A 14,560-nucleotide genomic window follows, 5' to 3' on the forward strand; every position below is an offset into this window, starting at 1 on the left:
GGTCCATGTCATTTAGAGTCTTTTTACGAACACTATTTTTCCTCCGAGCTACATAGCTGCGAACGGTACACCATTCCTTGTAGGTAAGCTGGTCAGTCTTGATATAACAGCAGATCGGGCAGCTCCATTTACGGTGTGGTGATGGTTACGTCCGAACACGGTTGTCCCTTTCTGCATTTCTGTCACGCCTGCACGTTGAGTGGCCTTCCTGCACTGAATTCCATACAGCTGACTGACAAGTAGAATACTTCACTGCCAGGACTTACAACAGCGGTTGAGGTCCACATTTGTACCTGTTACCAGTTCTGCACCGTCCACACTGCTCCAAAGCGACCAGTGTGATCTTTCAAAGGGTGACTAATATTGTGCCCGTCGAGCTTATGTTACAACGACTTGTGGGTGATGAGTGCTACTGTGGGCTATCTCCGATTATAACAGATCATGAATGGACCATACTACAGCAGATCCCTCACGTATTCACTGCTGAACAAAGAAATGTAACGAAATTGATGCCTATTACCAGGGCCGCCTCGATATCTATTTCCACACAAGTGACGATTTATTTGTCCCCTTTCCCCTTCCGTCAAATATTAATTGGCTTTTTTTGTGCTCTAGGTAAAACCTTTAAAAATAAGTCTAAATGTAGTTATCGTGGCTTTCTTTATTTTCAAAATAAGCAGTACATAGGCATTCTTGAATTTCTGAATGTTATTCCAGAGTGGTAAATACACTAACGGAAAAAATAGCAACACCAAAAAATAATGTATTGCAATGACATTTCGGGAATTCATTTCTCTAGATAACGTATTTAAGGGGGTAGGACGTCGAACGGGCCGTCTTGGAGCAGGAGAGACGCCACAGGATATTTTAATTTCCACTGACTATACTTTTACGAATAAGTTCATAAAACTTTGTCAGCTTGACCAGGAGGGATTCAAGATTCACAATCATAGCAGTGGAAATTCAAAAAAGTTACAAAATAAATATTTTTTTACATGTGAAAGTTCATCATTTTTTCACTTCTATTGGCTGCGTTTGTTGCTATAGGTACACGTTTCTTCATAAGTAAGAGATATTCTTCGATGAATTTTGCACAGCATACAAACCATATTTACAGGTGTATGAAACTCTAGAAATTATTTAATTTATGAAACTCTAGAAATTAAACTTCATGCTTAGAGAAAACTCAAATTTTATAGTTAATTATCGCAATTTTTACCACAGTTAGATTTGGAAAATTCTAGAGTTTCATACACCTGTAAGTATGGTTTCTATACTGTGCAAAATTCATCGAAGAATCTCCCTCACTTATGAAGAAAAGTGTACCTATAGCAACAAATGCATCCAGTGGTAAGTGAACAAAAGGTGAAATACAAATGTAAAAAAAAGCTATTTTCTTATATTTTTGAACTTCCACCACTATAAGGGTAAATCCTGAATCCTTTCTGGTGCTTCTGACAAAGTTTTATGAATTTATTTTTTAAAGTATAGACAGTGGAAATTGAAAATTCCTGTGGTGTCTCTCCAGCTCCAAGTTCTCCCGTTTGACGTCCTACCCCCCTTAAGTGACTAACATTGCAAGATCACCGGTTAATGTAAGCGCCAGATAAGCCATTGCAAATGTGAAATGCTGTTACGTTAATAACCAATGTAACTGCCAGAACGTTGAATGTAAGCATGAAAACGTGCATGCATTGTATCGTACATGTGCCGGATGTCACTTTGTGTCGTGGTGTTCCATGCCTGTTCACTTGTTCAGTCAGTAAAGGGATTGTTAATGCTGTTTGTGGATGACACTGGAGTTGTTGTCCCATAATGTCCCATACGTGCTCGACTGGACACAGGTCTGGTGACCGAGCAGGCCAAGGCAACATGTCAACACTCTGGTGAGTATGTTAGGTTACAAAAGCGATTTGTGGACGAGCGTTATCCTGTTGGAAATCACCCACTGAAGTGCTGCACATGAATGTCAGCACAACAGGTCGAATCACCAGACTGACACACAATTTTGAAGTGGTGCATGGGATAACCATGAGAGTACACCTGCTGTCATGCGAAATCACACCCCAGACCAAAACTCCATGTGTAGGTCCAGTGCGTCTAGCACGCAGACAGATGGGTTGCAGGCCCTCAGGTGGCTTCTTCTAATCAACACACGGCCACAACTGGCGCTGAGACAGAATCAGCTTTCATCAAAAAACACAACAGACTTCCATCCTGGCCTCCAATGAACATTCGCTTGATGCCACTGAAGTCGCAAATGACAGTGATTTTGAGTCAATGGAATGCACGCTACAGGGCGTCTGGCTCGTAGCTATAACTGAAGCAACCGATTTGTAACTGCCTATCGGTAGTGCCATGTGGCCGTCTGGAGCCTGGTCTTCTTGCGGCTGTATATTTTTGTGACCACCGCTGCCAGTAATCGTGTGCAGTGACTTGAATTCAGGCCCAGTCATTTTGCAATATCGCAAAAGGAACACCCAGCGTCTCGTAGCCCTATTACACTACCTTGCGCATATCCAGTGAGGTGTTGATAATGGTATCTTTGCTGTCCTTGAGGTATTTTTGACTAAAATCAACTTACCTCATCCAATCTCAGTAGTAACTAACGCTCAAGACCGTTACAGCGTGCATTTAAAGCAAACCTGATTTGCATTCTAATAGTGGTGCTACTAGCACCACCACTCTTATGCGACTGGTGTGAAGTCTATGAGGTGCGACAATAAAGTAGTGAGACTGATGTGGAAAAAAATGTTGCTTACCGCTTTAGTTAAGTTTAGTGTTGTCTCCTTGAAAGTAGTTCCCTTCTGATTGCACACACTTTTTCCAGCGCTTCTGCCGTTGATGGTAACATTTCTGGAACTCATCTTGTGTGATATCCTCCAAGACTCTCGTCACAGCTTTTTGGACATCTTGCGTTGTTTGTAAATGGTGTCCCTTGACCGCTTTTTTGACTCTTGGAAATAGAAAAAAAGTCGCACGGAGCGATATCTGGTGAATAAGATGGCTGTGGTAGTACTGAAATTTGTTTTGAAGTTAAAAATTGCTGTACTGACAGAGCAGTGTGGGATGATGCATTGTCGTGATGCAGAATCCAATTATCAGCAGTAATAATAAATGAAAAGCACCAGTTTGCTTTTGTTCTACAATATTATTTTTATTGCTAACCGGTTTTCGGCTTACAAGGCCATCTTCAGGCATTTACATTAATAATAAATGAAAAGCACCAGTTTGCTTTTGTTCTACAATATTATTTTTATTGCTAACCGGTTTTCGGCTTACAAGGCCATCTTCAGGCATTTACATTAAATGCCTGAAGATGGCCTTGTAAGCCGAAAACCGGTTAGCAACAAAAATAATATTGTAGAACAAAAGCAAACTGGTGCTTTTCATTTATTATTATAATGTTGTTCTACCAAGAACCGACGGAAGATTCTGTTAATATAATTATCAGCAGTGTTGGCACGGACACGAAGAACTCTTTTACGAAGTCTTTCTAAAATTTCTTTGTAGTAATATTGGTTAACTGTTTGTCCAGGAGGCACCCACTCTTTATGAGCAATTCCCTTGGAATTAAAGCAGCACACAAGCATGCATTTCACTTTTGGCTTCGACATGCGAGCTTTTTTTTATCTGGGTGATCCCTTTGAGCACCATTGCGAGCTTTGGCGTTTTGTGTCTGGATCGTACTGAAAAAACCAACTTTCATCACCAGTGATAACACGGCTCAACAATTCTGGATTGATTTCCGTTTGCTCTAACAGATCGGCTGCCACGTGTTTCTGTGTTTCTCGCTGTTGTGATGTGAGATTTTCGGGGACCATTTTTGCACAAATCTTTCTCATACCAAAATCTTCAGTTATTATTAAACGAACCGTTTCTCGATTGTTGTTCAGTTCTTCTGCAAGCATTTTCACTGATAATTTTCGATCAGATCGTACGAGTTCACGCACCCTGGCCAAGTTGACATCCGTCCATGAGGTTGATGGTCGTACATTGCGCTCTTCATCTTCAACATTCGTTCTGCCTTCACTAAACATTTTATGCCAACGAAAAACTTGAGCTCTTGACATAACCTCCTCTCCAAAAGCCTTCTGAAGCTTACCGTAAGTTGTCGTCGCGTTTTCACCCAATTTAGCGCAAAAAGAAATGGCATACCGTTGCACAATATTATGCGGTTCCATTTCCATGACGAGAGACACAAACACATGTTAACTTATTACAGCACAACTCACGACTGAACAAAAAAATACTGTGCCTACGAAAGCCTATAGGGTTGACGCATCTTGCAAAGAAAATCAGTCTCATTAGTTTATTGTCGCACCTCATATATAGACTTCATCTTTAAGATGTAGAAACACGCTTACCAACTTTCGTTTATGTTGCACAGTTCCTTCATAGTGCTGAGATTTTTTCCCGTTGGTGAATTAAGAGAAGAAATAACTAATTTCAACTCAAGGTCATCCTGTGATGTTACACCTGAAGAAAACCCTGAAATTTGGCATGAAAATAGTTACAAATTTATGAACATGGTAAACATTATTGTGTAGACTATCCAGCTGAAAAGGAAAGCTGAAATGTGTGTGTGTGATCTGAAATATAATTTTCTGTTAATAAAGTCACGTATAACTCGTACCTGTGCGCAAGATACGGTAGTCTTGGGTGAAATTTAAGCCCAATTAAACAAGGACTTAATCGAAAACTTTACACTTATAAACATTTGTGTTAATTAGGACAGTATTGGCGGCTCCTAATTTCACAGCTGTAATTATCTTACAAACAGTTTGCTGGTGCACCCGTGTTTACTGCAACGTTCTTCGTTTCTATACTTTCACGTGTATCAGTTTCTGCCTGTGAATTGCGTTAAACCCAGCACACAAGTTTTGCTCCTGCCCGCCCCTGGCACCACTTTCAGCTTTGAGCCCCAAGTGATCACTTGTGTCACTTCTACTCGTATACATCTACATCTACGTCACCAAAGTATCCGGACACCCCAAAAGCATAGGTTTTTCGTATTAGGTGCATTTTACTGTCACCTACTGCCAGGTACTCCATATCAGCGACTTCAGTAGTCATTAGACATCGTGAGGGAACTGAATGGGGCGCTCCGCAGAACTCATGGACTTCGAACGTGGTCAGGTGATTGGGTGCCACTTGTGTCATACATCTGAACGGGAGATTGCCGCACTCCTAAACATCCCTAGGTTCACTGTTTCCGATATGGAAACGCGAAGGGACACATACAGCACAAAAGTGTGCAAGGCGACTTCGTCTGTTGACTGACAGAGACCGCCAACGATTGAAGAGGTCGTAATGTGTAATATGAGAAATCTATTCAGACCATCCCACAGGAATTCCAAACTGCATCAGGATCCACTGCAAGTACCAGTGTCGTCTAACCACTGCGCCACCTCGCTCGGTCTAGGCATCATTGAAAGCTGTTTCATGAAATTTTGTAAGCAGGTTTTTTCGGGATAGTTTACGTCCTTCTTCAAGATTCTGTTAGTTCAGTTGTTTCAATGACACTCTCCTACATGTCAAACAAACTTATGACCATTCGTGCTGCCATTCTCTGTATACGTTCAGTCGCTCTTGTTAGTCCTGTCAGATACTTGAGTAATATTCTAGGATAGATCGCATGAATGATTCGTAGGCAATCTCCTTTGTAGGCAATCTCCTTTGTAGAATGATTGCATTTACCTAGTGTTCTACCAATAAACCAAAGGCTGCTACCTTCTTTACTTACAACTGAGCACATGTGATCATTCTATTTCATGTCCCTATGGAGTCCCTGGGCATTTGTACGAGTTCATCGATTCCAACAGTGACTCACTGACGTTGTAGTCATAAGATCTGATCTTTTTTCGTCTTTTGAAGTGCACAATTTTACAATTCTGAACGTTTAAAGAAAGTTACCAATCTTTGCACCACTTTGAAATCTTGTCAAGATCTGGCTGATATTTGTACAGTTGCTTTCAGACAGTACTTCATTTTAGGTATCTGTAACATCTGTGAAAATTCTGAAGTTACTATTCATATTGTCCGCAGGCTCATTAAGATACAAGGGACATTCTATAAGTCATGGTAACTACTGTATGTTGTGCCAGTGTCTGGCATCACCATAATTGCAGGAAATACATTCGAAAGCCCCGGGGAAAACATTACCGAAGTCAACAGACACATTGTGACCGCATGCGGGGTTGGCTCGGTACCAGCACCTGAAACATCCAGTGTGAGATTGGCTGTACTACAATTTGGATCCTTCTCTACTCACCAGACCTCAGTCCACGCGACTTCGACCTCATCTCACAACTGAGGAAACCGTTGCATGGGAGGCGCTTTACAAACAGGGCAGATATCCTCACGGCATGTCAATGATAGACGGAACAGATTGGTGGCAATAGAAATGGCGTTCATTGCCTCCCCTATCAGTGTCAAAGCTGTGTATATGCACTGGAGGATTATTTTGAGGCTCAGTAGTTGATTTTGATTCATTTTTATTCCATTTTCACTCGCGCACAATGAATTTACTCAGAGTTCCTACGCCTATGTTACAGTTGACCGTGACCTCCTTTACTGGAACGGTATTTTATGTTGGCCTTCTGATACACACTGCCTTACCGGTTCAATGCACAGCGTGGAATTCTCATGTTGTCGCACTTCGCAAGAAATACCATAGTCGCCATGACTTGTGAGACGACCCTCGTATAACAAAAATAGCAGGAGACCCAACACGCTTCACTGGGGTACACACGATATTACCTGTAGATCTTGCCGATGAGTCTCAATCTAAAATAACTTGCTGCATTCTCCATACCAAGAAATCCTCAATCCAGTCACAGGTTTCGCTTGACACCTCATATAATCGTATTTTTGACAATAATGAATCAAATGCTTTTTGGGATTGTCGCTTGGGCCGTATACCGGTCTTGACTGTTGCTCAGAAATATTTCTTTTCTGTTTAATGTAGAATCCATTGCCTCACCCTAGTACATCAGCTAATATAATGTCACAGGGCACAGAGCTTAGCGATACTGCTGGAACATTGTCACTAGACTCTCTAAACAAGTTGACTGTCCTTAGGTTGATGAGTGGTACAACATATTTGCACCTACTGTTAACAGGATTAGAACCTGTTTAAGAGTAATTTAGGTGAGTGGTAGTATCGTATAGGAAATACTAACACTGGTTGGAAAGCTGTTCCCAAAATAAGCTGCTTCGAATGTCTGCGTAGATGTGTGGACTTAGATTCAATGGGAACAGGGGATAATAGAATAACCCTTATGAAACTAAAAAAAAGACTTCACGGTTAAATAAAACGCAGTGGTAGCCAAAATAAACATAGTCTACTCGACAGCGCATCTTCGCACAAATCCTGCTGTTGGATAACATGTCTGTTGCTCCACCCTGTGCATAGAAATCTGTTTCAATTCTACTGTCCACGTGCTGGTCCACAATTTTCTGCTTAAACCTGTTGCCACTCTTCGAAGGCAGGTCTTTTTGAGAATGTTCGTTGTTCTAGAAATATTCCTGTGACCACATTCTGCAACTTTCAACAGTTCCCAAGTATTCTCAACTGGGATTCATGCCAACAGATACCACCAGCCATTCTATTCCTCTCTAATGAAGCACGGCGGTCTCCAAGTGGGCGCGTGCTCGCCCATTTTCGTCTTGAAGGACGAGCCCATCATAGAAATGTCAACTTAGTGCTGGAAGACAAGTTTGTGGCTACTGTCCAGATCCCGCACAGCCCTTAAACGCTCCCTGATAGTAATAAGTGGCGTCCGTCATTACTTGATAGTGGCCCAAAGCAAGAGACGTGCGCCTCCCTGCTCAAGCCGTTAGACTGCATGTCTGAGACAAGACAAGCATCGGTAAATGACTTCACAGTCTTCTACGACAATCGTCAGGCATCATACAAACCCTGAATTCATCTGTGATGAGAGCCCAATGCCACTGAACCAAGGTCAATAGAAGGTATTCCGTTGTTCAACATCTTTGCTCACCATAGCGCTGGGAGAATCGTATTGTTATTTCTAACGAAGTCCTAGAAGCCAAATTGACCTTAAGAGACGGCTGCGTGCTGGTTGTATCGACACAGCCCTCCCAGTTATTTCTAAAGAGGCAGTGCACAGTTCTGTTGCAGTCTCTATTCCCATACTACGAGTCACTAGATAACAGTCATCAATTGATGTTGCCCGTGGCTATTAAAGGGTGATACAAACTGAAAGAGGCTCTGTGGTCTTCATGAGGTGATTTTAATTATGTTAAAACTGGGCCTCTGTCTGAGATAACAATGTTCTGTAGTCACGGTGACTACATCCAACTGAGGGGAACCCATATATCGTTATTTCCCTGTCAGCTTAACGAGGATTCTAAATACGAGAGACTTTATGTGTACTTGGCTAAAACTGTAGACTTCGAGGAACTTTCTGGAACCATAAGACCAATGGAAACGCCTCGTCGTTCTCGAACTTTAGTTGAATATACCCGAAAGAACGTTGTAACTACGCAACAGGCGTCATGGTTTTGGCCCGGAAATGGCTGCTGCTGGGTCACTGCTACCCAAACACAATGGTCTCCAGCACCAGTAACAGGAACGACTACAACAGTATGCCGACAGATCAGTCATTGTATAGCTGGGTCCTAGTCTCATGCAGAAGACGCTGGAGCGTACTGGCGTGAATGGAACAAGGAGCACCAGGAATACTCCCATAACGCCGCACTGGCAAATTCTTGAAGATGCAGGAGTTTCACTTTCGCCATTTATGTTGATAGAAAAATAGACCTAAAATATGACCGACCTAGGTGAGTTGGTGCGACAGGAGAGAGTGATCAGCATAATATCGCCCAGTCCTCATTCAGTGTCAATTGATAACAAATGGCGTGGAATGTTGCATGCTATTAGGATGGAGGTGACTAAATTTTTTGCCTGTGGGCACAGATATGGTAGTGTATTTAGCAGGATGTTTCCTTTATTTCCTGATCACACCAAAAAATCACTTGGGCTTGAAAACTTTTGTCTGAAATGCGTTCCCACCTGTCATTACGCATTGTTCAGACACTGGGCACTCCCACAGTGTATGTTTTCGTGTGTGTTGAATGCCACAATTGGGTTCATTCGATGCTAATATGCTGACCGTGAGTAGATAAATCGAATTTGGGCTATGTCTTGCAAGAAAGTATAAGAGGCCAGGTGGTCGAGATACGCTTTACCTCTAGACAACTTCTTGTATCAGAAAGAAAAGTCTTTATCTCTTGCGCCCATAGCCGAACGAATCTTATTGCTCTTGTTGAATATTTAAACAGGAATTTTTAATTTCAATTGAAAATGCCTTTTATAGGTCTAAAAATTTGTCTCGTTTGTTTGCAGTTCGGCGGACGATGGTTTTCCAGTGGGACGTAGAAGCTCCAGTCGACACCACCATCACCATCATATGCAGCAGGCACACGGTCAGACAGGCTCACGGAATTCGAGCGAAAAGAAGAGGCCATCTCGGTGCTCTGTGCGTCGCTCTGCGAATAGCAGCATCAGGGAGAGACAGCACGAATCTGATCACGACAGAGACCGTGAAAGAGAGTGGCCCAGTGCTGGATCGAGAACAGGTGCTGCTGGGTCGCCATTACCCAAACATAATGGGTTGCATCACCAACAACAGGCGCAACCACAGCAATACACCGACAGATCAGCCGACGTACAGCTGGGTCCCAGTGTCATGAATCTCAATAAGGTCCTCATGCAGAAGATGCTGGAGCGTACTGGCGTGACTGGAACAAGGAGCGCTGGAAATACTCCCATAAGCCTGCGCAGGCGAATTCTTGAAGGTGAAGGAGTACCACTTTCGCCATCCAGGCTGATAAACAAAAACATTAGACCCCTGCATCCCATGAATTGTAACACTGGTGCCAATGGGAACTGGAACCAAGATGTCTCACCTAAGATGATTACAGATGTATACTGCTCTCCTCAGAAACAGCGTTCAAATTCCGTGAGCTCTACAGCCAGACGAAGCGACACTGGCTGCGGAGGTATCTACGGTGGAGGAAACGGCCTGATGCGCAATGGTGCACGGGGCAATGCCAATTATTTGGCGACATTTTCATCTGAGATGGCACTTGTGGAAGCAGACAAAGAAGCGGACCGTAAATATCGGGAGTTAATCCTTGAGGCAGAAAATATTCTGGTCAGCATGAAAGGAGGTATAATGGATAAAACTACAAATTTCATGCTTCCAAAACCTAAACCATATTTCTTGAACTCAAATTATCTCAATGACAATTGTCCCAGAACCAAACCACCAGCAATGCTTAAAAATTCTGCTAATGAAGACACGACAGTATTAAATTCTGGCTCCAGAAATGAATTGAGATCACCACCAGAAATTTTAAGATCACGTACAACATCACCAAAACGAATTGTAGAGAATCACAATGAAGATCAAGATTTGCAAAATGGTAACACGTTTTCGATGACAGGAGAGGACTCCTTCAAGCGACATAAAGAGCCAGACAAAATCCTAGCCAGCCCAAGAAAGAGACAGAACAGAAATATCAGAAGCATGCCAGTGCAAGGATCCAGTTCATCTGAATCCGATGGCTCCTCAACCCCACATCAGGAAGATGTAACTTTCTCACCAAAGATTCCAGTTTCTGCCAGCACTAATAATTTTCAGAGACCTGCTCTGACAACATTCCGCTCTATTGATATTGGAAATGCAGCTGATGGGTCTAGATACTGCCCACAAAGTGAACCTGTCAAAAGGAAGGTATACACATGCAGTGCAACATTTGACAGACTGCAAAAGTCTTTAGAAAAAAGCCAGCATACATCTTTCAGACAAAAAAGCGGTTCTGCCAAAAATACTACCAATGAAGGTAAGTATTTTATCATATTTAAAAATAATAATGTTGGGAAAAATTAGAATATGTGATAACTTAATCCAGCTTTTGGATTGCTTGTTTGTAATAAATATATCTCATAAAAACCTTAGGGAATGAAAATAACAACATAGACGATCCATGTATTCTGATCTCTCTTATAGATGTTTTTTGTGTGTATGTTTGTGTGTGTATGTGTAGTTTTATGTGAATATAAATGTAGTAACACGGTTCATGTTTTCCGTCGCACTTCACATAGCGTAGACTGGAAACTGTCTTCTAGGCACGTCCGTTGTTAACTGGCTGGGCACGGCCCATGCTGCCCGAGTTGTTGTTCTGCCGGCAGAGGTCGCGACCGAATTCTCGCGTGCCCTCTGGTGGATGGGACTCTATTTGCGGCACCGTGCTGATGTGCACCTCCCGTGTTCTTTCTGGTTTCTACTGCAGTAAACTTGACTTGTTCCTCAATGTATAGTTTCCGTGTGAAGTCTCTAAACTGAGATGACAGGATCTGTAAATAAATATTTTATGACTATGGCATCTGGCAAACACAACACTGAACTCAGTTAGTGACTACCTCAACGATCTCATTCATAAATGGATGTGATCCAGAATTTGTCAACTCCTCAGAAAAAGAGTAGGGAACACTTCACTCACAATCTCATGCTACATTGGAGTTTGATTGACCACCCATGTTCTCTGTCAGCACTGTGACATTTGACAGAAAATGATTAATCATATCAACAGTAAACTTATAAGAGAATGACACTGTTGTTATTTGCAAGTCCTCTTTTCTGTTACGTCTTTTTATTTTTGTTTAAAACGTGTTTATTGACAAGATCCAGCATGATGCAATACTGCTATGGAGTTCAACAGAAGTGAAAAATGTCGGAGTGTGTGTGTGTGTGTGTGTGTGTGTGTGTGTGTGTGAGAGAGAGAGAGAGAGAGAGAGAGAGAGAGAGAGAGAGAGTATTAAGTTCTACAGTTACTTTAACAGCTGTCGTCCCCTTATTTTTCGTCACAATTCTCTTCAATGATCATCTGTCATGATCACTCAATATACATTTTTGGCCCTGTTAAGACTCAGCAAATGTTGTTTTTCTGCTTTCCCTATATATCATATAAATCTTCAATATTGTGCCACTAGAAACACCAAACACTTTTACTCACATGAGCATCAACAACATGCCTATGTTCAGGTTCAATTAGCTCCTACATAATTCACTTACTACTACTACTACTACTACACAGAACACGACTGACACTCTTAATGTATTGAGGATGTTGCACAGGTGTCATACATGGTATAATAAACAGCAAAATGTGCAGACTTGGCTAGAATCTGCATTTATCTTCAAGCACACATTTCCCATGGTGTTTCCATATTTCTGTCCAGTGCACATTGTTCATCAAAGCTGCTAGAAACAGTTCATCAGAGTGGCTAAAATAGGTGTCAATATGTTTATATCCAGTTATCTCTGTCACTAAGGGACAGCTGTATGAATTTGGAATGTTCTTGGAATAGCACAGGCACCATATTGCACCAGTGTGAGACAACACCTAACTGGAGTATAAACTGGGGATAAGCTGTCCACTGATTTTGGACTGGATCTGAGAGGTTACCTGGAAAAAAAATTTTTTATGAGTGTGTCAAAAACAGCTATAAAAAAAACTGGCCAGGTGCGAGTAGGACTCTCACACTGAGGCTTCCCTACAAACTTTAGTTTTGTGTAGGCCCTATAGACAGATCATCCATTCTGGGAATCAAGGATCTTGATGATTTTTGCCTGTTATTGACACAGATGCTGGTAAGATATCAATCCCAGGGATTTCAAGATTTTTGAGAATATTTTACTTTCAGGTTTGAAGTCAGATAACAAATGACAAAAGAACTTTTTCATGTCATATCAATATGAATTCACAATTTTCGGATTTTTTCCTTTATTCGTACTGTGAAACCTTCCTCCTTGCTAAATTTCATGATTCCACGTCAAGGGGAAGTACGAAATAGATTTTAATGAGCGAATTTGAGAGTGTCAGTATCAAAACATGACATAAAGGACCGTATTTTTGATTGGATTGACTTAAAAGCTTAAAATTATCACACCATCAGAGAACTATAGACCTCAGTAAGCAACATAAATTTCAACTTCTATGACTTCCCAGGTTACGAACAGATGGACAGGCAAGAAAATGATCTTCGATTCCGTTTTACCGATTGAGGTAGATCCTACGGAACAGTAAAGATGGAGAGTTTTTCAACAGAAAGAAAAAGAACAAGAAAGTGGCACACAGACACAGTGATTTTGAAGAATACATGTAATCGAAAACTGTAGATTTTGGCTGTTGAATGATTCTGTTTTTTGTTATTTCGGCTGTGTAAAAGAAAGAAGTGCAGCATTTGACTGACACGTGCTTTCCATCCATGTCTGAGAGAATAAGTGTTTAATATATCTATAGAATGCAGAATTAATTGGAATGTATGTTTTTCTTTACTTCAAAATTTTATATGCCAGTCATAGCTTCATGAGAGAATCAAGATAAGCTATTTTTTTTCAATTTGGTAGATAATCAGCGAGCATTTGCATTTGTGCTGAGAGATTCTCAAAGTTGCCTCTTGCTAAACATTTTCACATCCCTGTGTTTCCATGTTACAGTATTTTCACATTTTGTACTTTTATTAAGCAGAAGAGTGTCAAAATAGGCGTAATGATTCAGGAAGAAAATGTCTCACCTAGTGCCATTTTAAACACTTTTACTGTAAGAGTTTGGTTTTTGTGTGCACACCAAACGTACACTCCTGGAAACTGAAATAAGAACACCGTGAATTCATTGTCCCAGGAAGGGGAAACTTTATTGACACATTCCTGGTGTCAGATACATCACATGATCACACTGACAGAACCACAGGCACATAGACACAGGCAACAGAGCATGCACAATGTCGGCACTAGTACAGTGTATATCCACCTTTCGCAGCAATGCAGGCTGCTATTCTCCCATGGAGACGATCGTAGAGATGCTGGATGTAGTCCTGTGGAATGGCTTGCCATGCCATTTCCACCTGGCGCCTCAGTTGGACCAGCGTTCGTGCTGGACGTGCAGACCGCGTGAGACGACGCTTCATCCAGTCCCAAACATGCTCAATGGGGGACAGATCCGGAGATCTTGCTGGCCAGGGTAGTTGACTTACACCTTCTAGAGCACGTTGGGTGGCACGGGATACATGCGGACGTGCATTGCCCTGTTGGAACAGCAAGTTCCCTTGCCGGTCTAGGAATGGTAGAACGATGGGTTCGATGACAGTTTGGATGTACCGTGCACTATTCAGTGTCCCCTCGACGATCACCAGTGGTGTACGGCCAGTGTAGGAGATCGCTCCCCACACCATGATGCCGGGTGTTGGCCCTGTGTGCCTCGGTCGTATGCAGTCCTGATTGTGGCGCTCACCTGCACGGCGCCAAACACGCATACGACCATCATTGGCACCAAGGCAGAAGCGACTCTCATCGCTGAAGATGACACGTCTCCATTCGTCCCTCCATTCACGCCTGTCGCGACACCACTGGAGGCGGGCTGCACGATGTTGGGGCGTGAGCGGAAGACGGCCTAACGGTGTGTGGGACCGTAGCCCAGCTTCATGGAGACGGTTGCGAATGGTCCTCGCCGATACCCCAGGAGC

At 42.3% G+C, this 14,560-nt stretch overlaps 1 protein-coding gene across 1 annotated transcript in view; it reads left to right on the forward strand.

The window, feature by feature from the left end:
- LOC126182661 (midnolin homolog) overlaps positions 1-14,560 on the forward strand; it is a 780,673-nt gene that overhangs the window by 760,098 nt on the left and 6,015 nt on the right. The window contains exon 10 of the mRNA XM_049924873.1: positions 9,374-10,875. Within this exon, the coding sequence (XP_049780830.1) occupies positions 9,374-10,875 (1,502 nt within the window). The remainder of the gene's footprint in view (positions 1-9,373; positions 10,876-14,560) is intronic.

This window comes from Schistocerca cancellata, chromosome 1 (genome assembly GCF_023864275.1).
Source record: "Schistocerca cancellata isolate TAMUIC-IGC-003103 chromosome 1, iqSchCanc2.1, whole genome shotgun sequence".
NCBI classification, from domain to species: domain Eukaryota; kingdom Metazoa; phylum Arthropoda; class Insecta; order Orthoptera; family Acrididae; genus Schistocerca; species Schistocerca cancellata.